We start from the raw sequence: 17,253 nt of genomic DNA on the forward strand, positions 1-17,253 counted from the left end.
AAGTATGTTCTTTTTTTGCATAAATTTCGCTTGACTTCTTTTTTTGCGGGGGAGGGGGGGCGGGCAAGGTGTGTTGTGCGTGCATTTTGTGAAATCACCTGTTATTTCTCGGCTTGGCTGGTAGTCCTTTGACAGTCATAGGAACTATTTTGTTACTCGCCCCTCCATCAACAGAGTGCTAGCATCGAAACTTTAGGCAGCTCTAAATGCAGCATCTGAACGCTGCGTTTTATCTTTGAGGTTGCCCACAACACACCGGTTCCCAAAAATTTGAAAAGGTGGTAAATTCAAACAGTGTTATTCATTCCTATGGGAGCCGTACTCATCGCTGGGACTTGAACATGAACTTTAAACCGGCGTCGAATGTTGAAGGCTTTGTAGTGATGTTTAAATAATCAAACTTCCTGATATAAATGCACTCAAGATGAGTCAATAACTTTTTCACCGAAGCATGCTCCTAGTGAATGCTGGCAGGTTTTTTTTAGAACCTTTACTTCCGAGAAATACTTGCAGACAGGCAGCAGCTAGTAGTGAGTTTGACGCTGGCAACTGATAGGTGTTTAGCCGGACATCTTTCATTAAAACTCTGCTCCAACTGAAGGCTTGACTTCACAAAAAAAGTAAGGGACGGACATTGGCTGGCATAAAAACTAGAGCCTTAATTCAAGACGACTTCAATAAACACGAAGGCAGTTGTAGCTGAACGCTTTTCTAGACCAAAACCCGCTGATACGTGTCACCAAAACATGCAGGCAGTGACACGCTACCCACTAATCCAAATGAAGGTGTGTCCAGCTATCACGCCTATCTTAATATTAAGAACGCAATGCACGCGTTTTCTGCTCGTTGGCCCTTTGGCACCGCTCCTCCTGCTAACCTGTATGCGTCATTGCGGTCAGATTTACTGGCTAAACAGGTCTTCACTGACAGATTGTAAGAGCGGTCTGTGCGTAAATAAGCAGATCTCCTAAAGCAGTTTGAGCACTAAGCCGAGTTTTTCTTTTTCTTTGTCACGTAGGGCATCACGCCGGAAAACTCTCTAAATCACTCTCCGAGGGCAGTACGTGTGACAGCTTAATTTCTTCTCGCATATTATTTCTTTTTGATTGTTCCATTTACCATCTGCACTTTCATTTTCGGGAATTAGGTGCTGCTCAACATAATCTCTGTCCAGAGCCCCCAATAGTGTCGCTGAATTCCACAACTTGTTTATTTCACAGCTTCTTGAGTTCTTGTTTTCCGGCCAACTCGATTAATCCAATGATTTGTCCACGATAATCGTCTGATCGCAGCGTATAAAAGAGGAGCTATGAGGCTGTGTTCTCCAGACCGCATCGGAGATCATTCGAAGCTCAAAGCAGCATGACCATGTTAACGGTAAGTTCTAGAAGCGTTTCTCGTGCAGTGATCTTTAGTCAACACTTTGTACGCGAAGGGTCCACGTACTAAAAAAGTCGAAGACGAAATCACGTTTCGTGACGGCATTGGGATTAGTATCGGCTATTTGCTTTCAGCGCTAGTCGAATAAGCCTCATAGCGTTATTATAGAATACCGACGACAGGACAAGGAGCTGACTGCAAACACTAAATATCGTGATTTCATTGCTGGTAGGTGCTGCACTCCTCCAGGCATTTGAGGGAGCAACAGAATGTAAACTAGGCGTTTAAAACATAAACAGTTCTCTCCACCGCTTCAACACAGTGTCTATGCTTCGTTTGCTCTGGGCAATGGCAGAGGCGGCTAAAAATATGCGCATATCGTTTCTGCTTCTCTCTATTTCAACCCATTTTTAGCGACTATACAAGTCCTGCAAAAATTTACACGTACAACGTTAACAGCACTAGTTAACGTTGCAGTGTTGTATGATGCAGTGTCATCGCCTATGTTGTAGGTATTTTTCTCATAACAGGGCTCTCAGCCACATATATTCAGTTGGAGAAACTAAAAAGAATGAAAAATAATAAGCCCCTCCCTGCAGCATACATCACCAAAGCGAAATCACGCGGTCTGCATGTGATTCGCTCATAGCAGAAGCTGCCTTTATGCACTGGGAATGGTGAAAAATGTCGACGTTTCGAGAGTATCGACTAATTTTGCGAGCATGTTTTTTTTCCTACAGTTCTTCCTAGTCGTTGCTCTTGCCGGCGTTGCCTTGTCCGACAGTGTCCACAGTGGGCGCACCCTTGCTGTGCCCGCGGTCGCCGGCGGATACTACCCCACCGTGGCAACCACACCGTACGCTGTCCCCGCCGTGCCCACCGCCTACCACCAGGTACCTACCGTATCCGGGGCCTCCCGTGTGACCAGCTTCGAAACCGCCAGGCCTGGGGTCCCGCACGCCGTGGCCAGTGTGTACGGCTACGCGCCCACCCTCCATGCCATACACACCTCGGTTCCCACGGCGGTGCCTGGAGCTGTTCACCCCGTTCCCGCATACAATTACGTTCCACGCTACAGCCAACGCTATGACGCCAGCCCTCTGCGCTACCGCTACGCCTACGGCCTCAACCCCTACGGGCTCAGCTACGGAGCGGACACTATCGGCTACGTTGGCTTCGGCTAATCCGGTTAGCGCAACTCTTGTATTGCTCGTCTCTCGTTCCTATCAGTCGTACATTTGACGTCATTTGCACTGTTTTATTGCTGTGAAGATTGTGCAAGCACAAAGGCACAGTAATGGTTCTCACCATTGCTTGTATTACGGCGTAGCACGTCATTTATCGCCCATTTTCAGCTTTACGCGCTTTTTCCGGAACGCATCCTGTAAGATATGGGCTGCAGTGTTTCTCGTACTGCGTGTCATATAGCGTCTGATTTCTTCTCTTGCGTTCTACTACAGGAAGGGCACCGTTGACTTCTTCCTCCGGACGGCTCAAGCACCGTCGGATGTGATAGCGTCGTAACACCAGTCGTCAGCCTCAAAATCAAGATTGCAACCAAGTCACCAGAAAAAAAATAAACAGTTTTGTCGAACATTTATTACATTCCACTTGTCGTTCTTTTTCCGTCATGTTCACTTTTGTCTGTGCTAATGCATGGCCTCTTCGTCATAACGTAAGCATGCGTGGATTATCTTATTCAATGCACATTTATTAAAACTCAGAAAGATAACCAACACAGGTAGTAGGTAATCAATCATTCAATATAGACGGCGGCTCGACCCCGGCCGCAGCGGTCGCATTTCGATGGAGGGGAAATGCCGGAAGCCAGTGTACTGTGCGATGTCAGTGCAGGTTAAAGAAACCCAGGTGGTTGAAATTACCCGGAGCCCTCCACTAAAGTGTCCCTCATAGCCTAACTCGCTTTGGGACGTTAAACCCCATAAAACCAATCATTCAATATACAATATGCATGAACTACATGTTCGCTGGCCAGACAAGCTAACATGAAATGCGATCCTCTAAGCGTACTACAGTTTTATGAAAGGCTGTTCTAGACGAAATGAAACACCAATCGTAGAAGACCAAAAGTGGTAAATGAACGAGGCACTGGTTGAGAATCAGAGGGAGGGGGTTGAGGCGGGAGCGGTATAATGAGCCTCATCAAGTTTTTATACAGCATACATGAGGATAAACATGACGCTCTGCCCATGAGACGCCAGCAACATCGACGTAGGCCATGCCTAGCAACTAACTTCAGCTTCAGCTCGCCCACGTGTCTTATTTATTCGCGAAACAGTCGTTCACTCTGCCAAAAAACTAACACTTCCTGTGATATGGTTTGGTTTGGTTTATGGGGTTTAACGTCCCAAAGCGACTAAGGCTATGAGAGACGCCGTAGTGAAGGGCTCCGGAAATTTCGACCACCTGGGGTTCTTTAACGTGCACTGACATCGCACAGTACACGGGCCTCTAGAATTTCTCCTCCAAAGAAATTCTAGCCGCCGCGGCCGGGATCGAACCCGCGTCTTTTGGGTCAGCAGCCGAGCACCATAGCCGCTGAGCCACCGCGGCGGCACTTCCTGTGATATGCAGCTTCTTTTTGCTTGACAGTAACATTATAACCCACAGGTTGCAATCTGAAGTTTGAAGAATACACCCTTAATTATTAAGATGCATACTCGATTCAAAATGCACTCGCAGTGGTACGATTGATTTTTGTAGTGTTTCTTATTTTAATTTTTTCAATTTTTTTTCAATTTCTGACGCTTACTTGAATGCGAAATCAAAAGCGCAGGTATTTGATTGAAGGCTTCGTGTCTTCGCGTAGCGCATATAGGTTCACTTATTTGGTTACGCCACTGCGTGGCTGAAAAGAAATTGCGAGCGCGAGCACCCGAATACCGAATTATGAAAGGCTCTTAATATGTGAGCAAAACCTAACAACTTCAACGAAGTTCACAGCGTGAAAAGTACAAAACGTCTATTTCACACAAGAAATTCCGCAGACGAAGTATTGACATACTTGCTATATAGAAAAAATAACTATTCCAAGCAGGAAGTCGTAGAGCTGTTTGCTGAAAACAAATATCACAAAGTTAACGAGATTATGAGCGTAGAAACAAAGGCGGTGAGCCTAAAACAAATTCCATGCGCAAGCTTTACAATATTGATTGGAGTGAGAGACATGGGAGAGGCCTTGGTCAGGCAGTGGACGTAGTCAGACTGATGATGATAGATTTCAACAAACTCACCGCACGATGCGCAAGCTGCCAGCGAAACGCAGCCTTTGTCTGCAAGTAAGCGCTGCCCGCCGTTAAAAACAATACAGTTCAATGCACTGTATTCGTCATTTGTTTCCTTGGAAGAAGAAAATCAAACTGGGGTAGGTAGCACTTTGTTAAGACTGGGGTCACAACTCTAGACATTACTCAAGCCGTCGACGAGCATACAGAGTATATGTAGAAGAAGATGAAACGTTGCCAGCATGCTCCCTACGTTCCCAACAGGCATTCGAAAAACCAACCTTCGTCTTCTTACTTGAGTGTGACGAATTCGTCAGAACCCATTCATTTTTTAGGTAACCTGTTGTCGATTTGCCGCAGCAGTTCTCATCCATTATATCCCGGTCTGCACCGAGTGGCATGAACTGCGCAACACGATGTGTTTAAAAAAATTAACTTGCGGGCATCTTCAAGAGTGGTTCCAAAAGGTGTTTCCGTGGATAAATTAATCGACCCTTTCTCACTGAGATACCTCGCGAAAACTTCCTTTTTCTGATCAATCAAAATAACACTTCTTTGTACTGGATTTGATTGCTTTGCATCGTGCGATGGAAATAAATGACGAGTGCAACGGGTTCCACGAAAGGGTACCTCCAATGAAATTACTTATAGCCACTTTATATGCTCCTAGCTACATAGATTCCCCGCCAAAGCTAGACATAACAACTTGAATTTTACGGGCATCGCTCTAATCGCCTCGTGTATTACCCCTTGTTGAGGTTGAAGTTGTTGTGGGTAGAATTCGGGGTTAGCCTTGCCTTAAATCGGCCAGCAGTGGCTTCACTGCATGGACGCACTAAATAATATTCTGAGAAAAAAAGCCTTGTCACAATTCCGAGGCATGTCCAAGCACACAAGCACTCACAAGAGTCAAAATTCCGCCGTCATAATTCAGAGTTAAGCTCCGCTTTAAGGCGGAGCTTAACCTGAATCCTGTCAAGCCGTAATCCTGTCAAGCACAGCGGATGTGCCCTGCTTTCCTCTACGCACCATATTTAGCAAGCACTTTCCAGCCTTTCTATCTGCTCAGCTACAGAGGATATAACTGACACAGGGCGAAACGAAGTCATCGGCGTCATCTGTATTTGCCAGGCTTCAGCACCGGAACAACGAAAGTCTGTTTCCAGGACGGCGGTATTTCGCTGGCCTCCAAAGATTGATCTAAGACTCTGTAGAGCCTTTCCATGGTGCAGAAAGAGGTTATGCAGCAGTAGGCTGGTGATGCCGGCTGGAGCAGGCGCACACCGATGTCGCAAGCAGTTGAGGACTGTCTGCACTTTTTCAACAGCGAGCGGCGCGTCCATGACAGACGAGTGCCAATCTGGGACAGGAGAGCACACCCTTGCAGAGTTCCTATACGCACAAATGCATATACAAATTTATCAGTCAGGCCAGCAAGAGGCTTCTTCTAGCCCAAAGCGCGAACATTATTAATGCTTGAAAGGGTGAGAACCACCAGCAAGAATCCCAATGTCCACCATACATTTGTACTAGAAGAGAACACAGAGAATCTGGATCAATATGAGGCCCATTGCAACTTCCGCACTTTCTTTGTGTGATCTCGTATGGCAGAGTTCAGCCTGTTAAAAGTTGACGTCAGCCCTCTGTCATTCTTCTTCCGCTTGAGTTGCCGCACCGCCCACCCCCGCGCAGTGGAGAATGTCCTAAGCTTCAGATCTGGAGTCGGAAAATGGTCTGCTAACGTAACCATCGATGTTGATATTTGCTTTAAAAAAATTAACATTAATGCGTTCAGAAATGTATTCTTAGAACTGGTTGTTCTTGTGCCAGTCGTTAACATGGCTGGTACTTACTTCAACCAGCTAAGCAGAAATCGGCAACAAACGCAAAAATTAAAATTTGTCATTCCCCGCCGCTCAGGGGCCCCGTTCCACTTCATCCTAACATCAGAGAAATGCAAAGTCATGTTCATGGTGGTGATTCATGCTGCTAGACGAAAGAAGGTCATTGAAATAAAGAAAGAAAAGAAAAGAACGAAATGAAGAAAGAAAGAATGAAAGGAAGGAAGAAAGAAAGAAAGGAAGAAAGGAAGAGAGAAAGAAAGAAAGAAAGGAAGAGAGAAAGAAAGAAGGAAAGAAAGAAAGAAAGAAAGAAAGAAAGAAAGAAGGAAAGGAATAAAGGAAGAAAGATGGAAAGAGTGAAAGAAAGGAAGAAGGAAGGAAAGGGAAAAAAAGGAAGAAAGAGAAAAAAGAAAGAAAGAAGGAAAGGGAGAAGGAGAGAACAAAAGGAAGAAGGAAAGAGAGACAGAGAGAAAAGAAGAGAGAAGGAAAGAATGAAAGAAAGAAAGAAAGAAAGAAAGAAAGGAAGAAGGAAAGAAAGGAAGAGAGAAAGAAAGAAAGAAAGAAAGGAAGAAGAAGGAAAGAAGGAAGGAAAGAAAGAAAGAAAGAAAGAAAGGAAGAAAGAAAGAAAGAGAGAAAGAAGGAAAGAAAGAAGGAAAGAAAGAAAGAAAGAAAGAAAGAAAGAAAGAAAGAAAGAAGAAGAAAGAAGAAAGAAAGAAAGAAAGAAAGAAAGAAAGAAAGAAAGAAAGAAAGAAAGAAAGAAAGAAAGAAAGAAAGAAAGAAAGAAAGAAAGAAAGAAAGAAAGAAAGAAAGAAAGAAAGAAAGAAAGAAAGAAAGAAAGAAAGAAAGGTGAGCCTTCATTCATAAGCACACATAGGTCCAGATTTTCCTTGATGTCTGTCGATTGCCGTCCACTAGAGTCTGTGTTTCCGTCATCCGAGGTAACATTTTTGACACTGAAGTCATTGCAGAAAATTCGAAGAGTTGGGGAGCAGTCTGAAAGCTGCTCTAGAACCCTATCCAGCGTCACTTTCTTCCGCGTATGTTACAAGGAGCTTCAATACGCCTAATTCGTCCGCCACAGCAACGACTTCAATGTCGTCTAAGGAAAGGTCGTTTAAGCTGTACACGCATGCGGAATTTCGTAGCGTATATATAGGACACTAGAGCTAGTGAAAGTGTCTTGCACAACAGGTTTTTATGTGGAACATAGGAGTTGCGGATCTTTTATTCAGTACACCTTCCGACATCGCCAAGATAGGAATGAGTTTTTTCCTCAAGAAAAGTTTCGATTCGTTCGGTTCACTATTGTGTGGTTCCAGATAAGATCAACCAAAGGGGTGCTGGTCCGCCTGTAAAATATGCGTGACTTGTTTATATGCCTAGCCTGACCACTAGAATAAAGAGTTCTGCAATTTGTTTTTGCCATAAAATTTTTCCAAAGCACACAAAATTTTCGATCGCGAAGAAGTGGGGTTCTACACTTGTGCCCTCCGCTGGTTTCACCAACTTCAGTTGGTTGGTTTGGTTGGTTGGTTTATGGGGTTTAACGTCCCAAAGCGACTAAGGCTATGAGAGACGCCGTAGTGGAGGGCTCCGGAAATTTCGACCACCCCGGGTTCTTTAACGTGCACTGACATCACACAGTACACGGGCCTCTAGAATTTCTCCTCCAAAGAAATTCAACCGCCGCGGCCGGGATCGAACCCGCGTCTTTCGGGTCAGCAGCCGAGCACCATAACCACTGAGCCACCGCGGCGGCTCGAACTTCGGTAATTCAAAAAAAAAAAAAACCATACGTAGGTACCTGGCATTTTTTAGAGCAGACATGTAGCCTTTGTGGTACGCGCCTTCTTATTTTTTTCTTCCAAGAATTCCCTCTTCTCGCTGGAATATGTCACACTTCACTCAAGTAACGTTTTATTTTGCCTGCTTCAATGCCTTTTAGCTCATGAAAGGGTGCGCTAAAGCTGTCATAATTATGCATTGTGTTTTACACACTCATCCTTATCGAAATGAACAAAGTCATGTTGATAAGGTCTATAGATAATGAGATATTGTCGCGCAAAATTAGAAACTACAGTGCAGCGAAAACTTGTGGCGGCAATTAAAAAAAAAATTTCTTATATTTTTTCACCTTGTTCACGTATTGCGCCGTATACCAAAGTTCATAATCCTCAAAAACTTGTTGTATAACGTTGACATTAAATGTCGACACTGTACAGTTTCACCTGTTCCACTGAGACCCTAGTGCAGAACCGTACAGAATTTATCCAGCAGCCTTCAAGTGCATTAAAAAATGCACTTTGCAGTTGTTGGATGGGCCTTGCGTATTTACATTAGCCATATTATAAGGAAAGAGAGTTTGCTGCGATAGGATAATCACAGGCTCAAAAATATAACATGACCTGAATAAACTCTTGATGGAGCTATGTGACTCCACTGAAATATGGGAATGCAAGGCGGCCAACAAGACGCGCAAAAGCTCGGAGATGTAGTTTTTAGCCTCGTTCTCGGGACACACAGCGTCACAACGTCAGTAAAGAATGTGCGTTTGGGCTTACTCAGGTAATTTTTAAATGAAGTAGAAGCTGGTGGTGAAGCCTGGGAAATCTTTCTGAGTCATGCGGGGCTATTTTTCTGCACTTCAGCTACATGTGGACTCTTTGTAGAAGCTACAGGAACAAATGACTCTAACGCATAAAACTCGACTCCTTCAGGCACCTTTTACATAAACACCTTTCAACGATGCAGCGCGCTGACACGGAAGGGGCTGCACGGTCGCTGGCTGGTAGTCAACACCACACTTGGCGCAAAGTCCAATTTGCAAGCTTAAAACCGTACGCGCCATAGCATCGGTTTTATCGTAAGATCATTTTTCAAGATCTTAGCAACATGCCCGAACCATTGGCTCCTGAAACCATGCAGGCGTCTCGTTGTACTCTATGGTGTGATAATTCACAAAACCCAGTTTGATTTCCTCCGGGCTTTGCGGTTTGGAATACTTGTCAACCAAACACAATTCGGGGGTATTCTTTTCTTTTGCTGTCGAATCAACGCGGCGCATGATACACCGAACATATAGGGCACCCTGAGGCTTGAAGTAGTTAAGGCGGTCCTTCTAGCTGCATTACGCTGGAACACAAGTAATAGTACACGTGTTTTTCGTATAATGTGAGGCCGTTGCGCTTCAACACTGACGTCACAGATCTCAGTACAGCAGAACGTTGGGCCAGTTAGTGCAGCGACATATTCAAGAAAACTTTGCGCAGAACAACACAAGACGAAAGGGAGAAACACGTACAGACACACGAGCACAATACACAGAAAAGTGCCCAATGGAGAAGAAATGAAACTTAGAGCAGAACTTTGGGTGGTCAGTTGGTGTAGCGACATATTCAAGAAAACTTTGCGCAGAATAACACAATACGAAAGGGAGAAACACGTACAGACACACGAGCACAATACACAGAAAAGTGCCCATTGGAGAAGAAATGAAACTTAGTAGAGCAGATCGTTGGGCCAGCTGATGTAGCGACATATTCAAGAAAACTTTGCGCAGAATAACACAATACCAAAGGGTGAAACACGTACAGACACACGAGCACAATACACAGAAAAGTGCCCAATGGAGAAGAAATGAAACTTAGTAGAGCTGAACGTTGGGCCAGCTGATGTAGCGACATATTCAAGAAAACTTTGCGCAGAATAACACAATACCAAAGGGTGAAACACGTACAGACACACGAGCACAATACACAGAAAAGTGCCCAATGGAGAAGAAATGAAACTTAGAGCAGAACGTTGGGCCAGTTGGTGTAGCGACATATTCAAGAAAACTTTGCGCAGAATAATACAATACCAAAGGAAGAAACACGTACAGACACACGAGCACAATACACAGAAAAGTGCCTAATGGAGAAGAAATGAAACTTAGTAGAGCAGAACGTTGGGCCAGTTGATGTAGCGACATATTCAAGAAAACTTTGCGCAGAATAACACAAGACGGAAGGGAGAAACACGTACACACACACGAGCGCAACGTGTGTGCGTGCGTGTTTCTCCCTTCCGTCTTGTGTTATTCTGCGCAAAGTTTTCTTGAATATGTCACAGATCTTACAGCGAAGCAGGAGCGTATGGACACTCATTACGGTGGATCCAGGGGAAGCGCGCATTGAGATGTGAACGCGCTACATAATGGGGCTGAGCTAAGCAGATGTTTTTAAGCCTCGAACATTGTGATGGGGTTTAACTTTTCTAAGCCAATTCCACATTGCAATGGCGATATGACCACCGGCACGCCGACAGTACGCTGCTTGCGATGGCTTACCAGCTTACGTTTCTCGTTTTCAAAGTCAGCCATTTCGGTCACAACCTCCACGCTGACCACGACCGTTGAGTCGCCCCCGTTCACTGTACACCTTGCACTGGCCTGATCGTCGTCCTGTTGGTTCTTCCGAAGCTCGGTGTGAGAGACCATGGCTTCATTCCCCGCACGGTTGTCCCTTGGATGCACCAACGCCTTTGCAGATGAGAGTAACAGGTGTGGAGCGTTTTTTCCTGCAAGGAGAGTACTTTCTTGAAGACACGGCCTTCTTGGCACAAAACATTCTTAAAGGTTAGAAAGAACAAATCATGCAGCGGGGCAGCTGAAAAACACTGGCCACTCTTTGTAGCAGCCCATTCCGTCCATTCGTCGCTCTGCCCAAGCAGCTGTGGTGCTTAGCTTAGCACCGCATTCAAACGGTGGCAATATTTCGCGAATATTTCGGTGCACCACAAGCATTCAAAGAGGTCAAAACTAATCCGGAGCCTCCCAGTGGAGTATGCACCATAGACCGCATATTGAAGCCTTGGTTGTCGTCGTTGAACATGCCGCCAAAATGCCGCCTGAAGTAACAATGACCTGAAGATAATTTTTTAAGCGTGCACGCACCTTTTTTTTTCGTATGTGCGTATCTTGTGCTTTTGTATTTAGCGTTCATTTTGAGCCTACTCTGTGACACCCGGCGCTAGCGCTTTCGGTGCACAGATTAACAAGTATGCTGCATGTTTTTCACTCGCCTTCTGGCCGTAAAGCTGCATTCGGGAAAACGCAATTTATGTTCACCTCGGCAAGTTCAAAGAGGTGTAAATTGTTTATCACAGATAATTAACCTCAGAAGTCGTAATTATTATCGCAATACCGTAAAACACCAGATCTTGCCCGGCAGTGGCAGCTTCCTGCCCAGTGCTTGCCGGTCTATTCATCACAAAAGTAATTCGTCCAACGCATTCGTTCACGTCTTCCGAAGGAAACCCACAGAGCGGTACACGTGAAACATCTTGCTGCGTGCCAGCGACTCATGCCGCAAGACTCCCCGGAATGGAAAATTCCTGCAACCGAAAGCTATAATTAGTCTAAGTACGGCAATAAAGAAAGGAAAAGGAGACGATAAGGGACACGTTAATAGTGCAGTCCTGAGGACGCACTGACCGGCTGACGTCCAAACTCATCACGCATTCAGAGCAAGTGGTATACCGGACTCCCGATATCAAGTCAGGGGCCACTGGCCCGTCTTTCTACGTGCTCAGACGCCGGCAGTCTATCGCAGGGAAAGTGGGGGAGTATGAAACAGGGCTGGTCACATTTAGGTGTCTGCTTTAATTCGTCTACTCAGGCTAGCCGTCAGCAGTGGCCAAACAGTGGATGGTACATTGTGTTTATTGGTTTCTTTGGCTTTCATTATGCGAAAATCTTACTTGAACTCTTCGCATTCTGCGAGTTTTCAGCCGCATTTTCAAAGATTTGGCTAATCTATTCCAGTCTTACCGGAGGAATTATTACGCTTGATTCTCGTCAGTTTTTTTTTCTCCAATTCTTCAACGCATTTTCTTCATAAAGAGTCTAAATTAACAAACATTATTCTCAATGTTTTATTCATTATAAAACTCATTTGCTCCTTGTCAGTCCGTTCCCACGCTTCGTGCCCCTAACCCTGCATTTAAGCACGAGACCGGTGTGTTATAAAAGGAATCGCAGGAGCCCCAACGCACCAAACCTCCTTCTGCGAGCCCCCTCAGATCCTCCAAGAACCACTATGATCGCTGTAAGTTCTGCTTTGGTCATGTCATCGTGCAGCGTAACATTTAGTCTTGCATGCATGGAGCTGTCAGTGTTACTGTGGAAAACGTTAGCACTCTAATCAGCAACAGTTTTTTTCAAAAACAGGCATCACAAGTACATTTTCCTGCAACATTTTGCATCCCGCGTTGACACCTGCATCGTGAGCAAGCAAATCAAAACATGGCATCTTTAATAAATTCGTGCAGGTTGGTATACACCACCGGCGCTGTCGATTCTATTGTCTTTGTGCTCACCTGTATGAGCTGCTTCCACCCTGCAGCAAGAGCAGTAAGTTTCCAAACAAAAATTCTAGTTCGTTTAGCAGGAACTTCTTCAAATGCTGCTTATATATGTACGAATTTTTTCATTCGCCAGCGCCCGCACGTGCCGGCCTGCCAAGTACAAAGATCAAACACAACTTGCGCAGCACGTCATTTCGTTTCACAAGACTGTGATTCCTCCTAAGAGAGGCACAGATGTCCAGACTTCCGGCAAGCTGTAGGTAACCTTCGATGTTAAGGTGGTGCTCCAGCCTTTCCACTGCGCCCCTGAAAGCTACCGCCGTTAGCCGCTTTGGTGACGAGAAACCGAGAACACCTTTCTATAAGAGGGAGGTACACACGCGTGGCTGATAGCGTTTTTTGCCGGAGTGCTCCTGACGCAGCCCAGTTATCCAGTTCGCTGGTACACGCCCCGCGTCGCTTCGAAGCTATGCCTTAAACGCAGGCAAGTGGCGTAGTCAAGCACTGCTTGTTGTTTTTGCTAAGCTTGCTAAGCTTGCTAAAAATGAACCAGGTTGCCTGCAGACAGCTCGCAAGGTGTATTGTTAGCCTCATTTTTCTCCCAACCTATTCGTGAAGGTCTCCGTTGTGTTCCTAATTGTTTTTCGCCACCGGGCCTTTTCCAGCTGTGCTTCGTCGTGGCCCTGGCCGGCACGGCATTCGCCGACCTGGTCCCAGTGGCATCGGTGGTCCCTGCTGTGTCCACCACCTACCACCACACTCCTGCCGTGTCCAAGGCCAGCCGAGTGGTCAGCTACGAGTCCGTGCGTCCGGGAGTCCCGCACACTGTGGCCAAGGTGTCCACCTACACGCCCGCTGAAACCACCGTGCACACTGTCCACTCCTCTGTGCCCACCTATGTGCCTGGCGTCGTTCGCCATTTTCCCGCTTACAGCTACGGATACTATCCGGGCCACCCGCTGGGCTACCACTACGTGACCGGCCTGGCCCCGTACGGACTCAGGTACGGCTACGGACTGGGGACCTACACCTACGTCCGGCCACACGTGAAATGTAAGTCCACTTTTGTTCAGCGCATATCGTTATATTTTGTTCTTACACCTACCGCCCCAACCCCGCCCACCTTCAAGCGCCAACCACCACCCCAATCATCTACCTCCACCCTCAAAAGGACTCCGCCCACTAGAACCTCACGCAGCAACGGAACAACAAAGCCAATGCGAAATCGAACAAAGACACAATGGGAAAGGCAGCTGCCCTCCAGAATCGCTGCCCTCCCGTCAACTCCGCACCGTTGACCACCAAAGCTGGAAGGCTGCTCGCACACACACAACCACCATCGAATCAACTCATCCCGCCTTCAGCCTCCACAAAATCTTCTGCCACATGCAAAAGAATCGGCTTCGAGTAAAAGCACTCAGTAGAATATAAAAAAAAATAAAAAAAATTATCTAGTGAATATACAAAGTGTTTTCGCAGAATTGTCACATCAAATGTCTGACCTTCCCATCATTTGTTTAGAGGCATTATTTGCACGTTAAATACTTGTCATAAGGATGCACCTTCTTGGTCTGTACAAGGAATGCATGTTAAATTCTTGTCATAAGGATGCATCTTTTTAGTGAGTACAAGGCGTTCACATGAAATGCTCAGCAATTTTGTGTTTTTCTTGTATGTTTCTACAGAGGTGGCGCTTCCTGCGATCCTTTCAAAATGAATCATCGACCCGGATGCCACTGACCCTGTCTAAGAGCCTACGGTGAAAGCATCGGTTTTCTGCCTAAATTGGTGCAATTTATGTGTTACAAATAAACATTGTTTTCACGCCGCACATCGAAACACTGTCATTTCATTATACATCATTTCGGCAGGCGGCAAAGACCACAACATCGAAGGGGACAAGACGGCGCAATGCTAAATCCTTTACTTTCTTCCTAGATCAGCAAAACGTGAACTAGTAGCGAGATATCGGAAAGCTATAGCAGCGACATCGTCCATTCTCTTGAATGCCAGTGCGAAGCTCAGCACCGGCTGCTGCCTCATATGCGGTGTGCGGTAAATATAAGGAAATAACTGAACATCTTTCGCTAAAATGTGGCAATATCTAAAAAAGATGTCAACGCAGGTTTCATCATTATCCCTGGGGCCGCATGGTTCAGGGATAGCGAAGGCATAAGGTGAACACATCTACGGTCACCGCTAGAAAGAAATAGTTGGGAGATTGGGTAGCCTAAGTGCGAGGTGGTGACGTAAAGGTAGAGGTTCAGGATGCAAAATGGTGTGGTGTAAAGAGAACTGTAATAGAATTTGATAAGGGTGAACTACTTTATTCCCATGTGGAGGCTACAACGCCGGGGACAATAGTTAAGCAGGCTGAGGTGTCATTGAAACGAACTGTTTATTGGGGGAATTGCGCACGCAAACAAGAGAAAAACTCGGCGGTCGTTGAAAAACGAAGTCACCGCCACCCTCGGCTGGACTGAATATAAAGCTTGCGAGCATCTAACCTCTAAACCTTTAACAATCACGAGCAACTTATAAGTAGCTGCGGAGGGCTGCAAACATTCCAGACAAGTGTGGTGCCATCTGTCTCCACAAACCGAGTGATAAAGCCGCATTCCGATATCTTTTAGCATGAACGAACTTTACCAAGCTTCGACCATTATACTAGCATTTACGTTTTATAGGCTATTGAAACGGTGTCTACCCAGGATGATCAAACCCGAAATACTGATAAATTTTTAAGCGCCTATCACCTTCCAGCAAAAATTCTCGATTGATTGAGCATATACAGCAACCGAGATATCGGTGATTTGAAACGGCCTCCGCGTTTTCCCCACCTCAGCGAGCGAGAGAAAAGTGTATATTACAGACAAGGACCAGACTCCGCCCAGGAAAGCTTCACTCAGCCAGCACGGCTCGGTTGTTCCCTTATTTTGTTTATCGCCGGCTTCCTTGCAATGGCTAACAATATAAGAGAGAACAGCAGGGAGACGCGCCCCCGTCTGCATCGTCTTCCGTGATCGTTGCGGTTTTTGGAGAGCGTACGCCAGCGCCTTACCGCTGACGCCACACGTGCCTTACGATCTTAAATGGCGGAATCGGCGCGAGATGTCGGCACCGGACGTAGCCGCGAAGCGAGGCGCGAGAATCTGAACTTTAAAATTTTATTTTTAAATCATTGGCTTCATGTTGATGGCTTGTACGTGGCACGAAAGCTCAGTAGCCTTTCTTGTACAGAACTCACATTTCATAGCACTTACAAAATTCTTTCATCGAACCCTCAAATATTCGATTAAAATAAAACAAATGCCAAGCCTCGTGTTACCCGCCAACATCTCGTAAGAGGGATGCTCTTAACATTCGTCCATTGAGCCATGGGCCCGCATGCTTTGTACTAAGATTTTTTCTGACGCTTATACGGCCGGAACGAAGCCTACTTCTACTGTTAATAGATTAGCCGCCGCCACCATAATGTGTAACGATAAACCGCACATCCTGAGTCCGCTTTTTGATATGCGAGAGGTGCGAGAGCTGGCTTACTTTCGTTTTGTTTGGTTTATTGGGGTTTAACGTCGCAAAGCGACTCAGGCTATAACGGACGTCGTATTGGAAAACTCTACAAATTCTGATCTATCAGGGTTCTTTAAAGTGCCCTGACGTCGCACAGTATATGGGCCTCTATTATCGAAATGCCACCGCCGCAACCGGGATAGAACCCTCGTCTTTCGGGTCAGCAGCCGGGTGCCATAAGCCGTGAGCCACCGCGGCAGACTTCACATTCGTTATCTGTGAGCCACATTTCCTTCACCACAATATTTAAGGACAAAGTCTTCTCAAAGGCCAAATGAATTTGTGCTTTGGCACAATTTCTAGAGGTTCGTGTACTGTGCGTTTAAGACGCTTTAGAGCAGACGACGCGTGCACCTAGGGCCGGGGTTATCGCGCTTTTAGCGAAATTACTGGACATGACACTGCTATTTACGAGCGAGAAGCTTAGCCAAGATGTACCAACTAGAAATTAATGGATTACAAACGGCGTGGTTGAAGGGTTGGCTGCTCAAATGTGGCTTCGCAGTCGTACTGTGGTAGCATGTGAAAGTGTTTTTGTTTATGGGGCTTAACGTCCCAAAGAGACTCAGGCTAAGCGAGACGCCGTAGTGAAGGGCTCCGGAAATTTCGACCGCGTGGGGTTCTTTAACGTGCCCTGACATCGCACAGTACACGGGCGTCTAGAATTTCGCCTCCATAGAAATTCAGCCGCCGTGGCCGGGATCGAACCCGCGTTTTTCGGGCCAGCAGCCGAGCACCCTAACAACTGAGCCACCACGGCGCTGTATTTGAAAGTGTATCGATATTTTAGACCAGATTATCATGCCAAAACGCTGTGTTGCCGTCGGGGCCATGAACCCTCGGGCCGCATATGTTTCCGAAGTACGGCA

General features: G+C 46.0%; 1 protein-coding gene across 1 annotated transcript in view; it reads left to right on the plus strand.

The window, feature by feature from the left end:
* The first annotated feature begins 12,543 nt into the window (after window positions 1–12,543).
* Window positions 12,544–17,253, plus strand: part of LOC149363408 (uncharacterized) — a 37,529-nt gene continuing 32,819 nt past the window's right edge. Inside the window, exons 1-2 of the mRNA XM_089568524.1 lie at window positions 12,544–12,552; window positions 13,477–13,814. Of these exons, the coding sequence (XP_089424650.1) occupies window positions 12,544–12,552; window positions 13,477–13,814 (347 nt within the window). The remainder of the gene's footprint in view (window positions 12,553–13,476; window positions 13,815–17,253) is intronic.

The sequence above is a fragment of the Amblyomma mixtum genome, chromosome 2, assembly GCF_055824585.1.
Source record: "Amblyomma mixtum isolate Tamu chromosome 2, ASM5582458v1, whole genome shotgun sequence".
NCBI lineage: Eukaryota > Metazoa > Arthropoda > Arachnida > Ixodida > Ixodidae > Amblyomma > Amblyomma mixtum.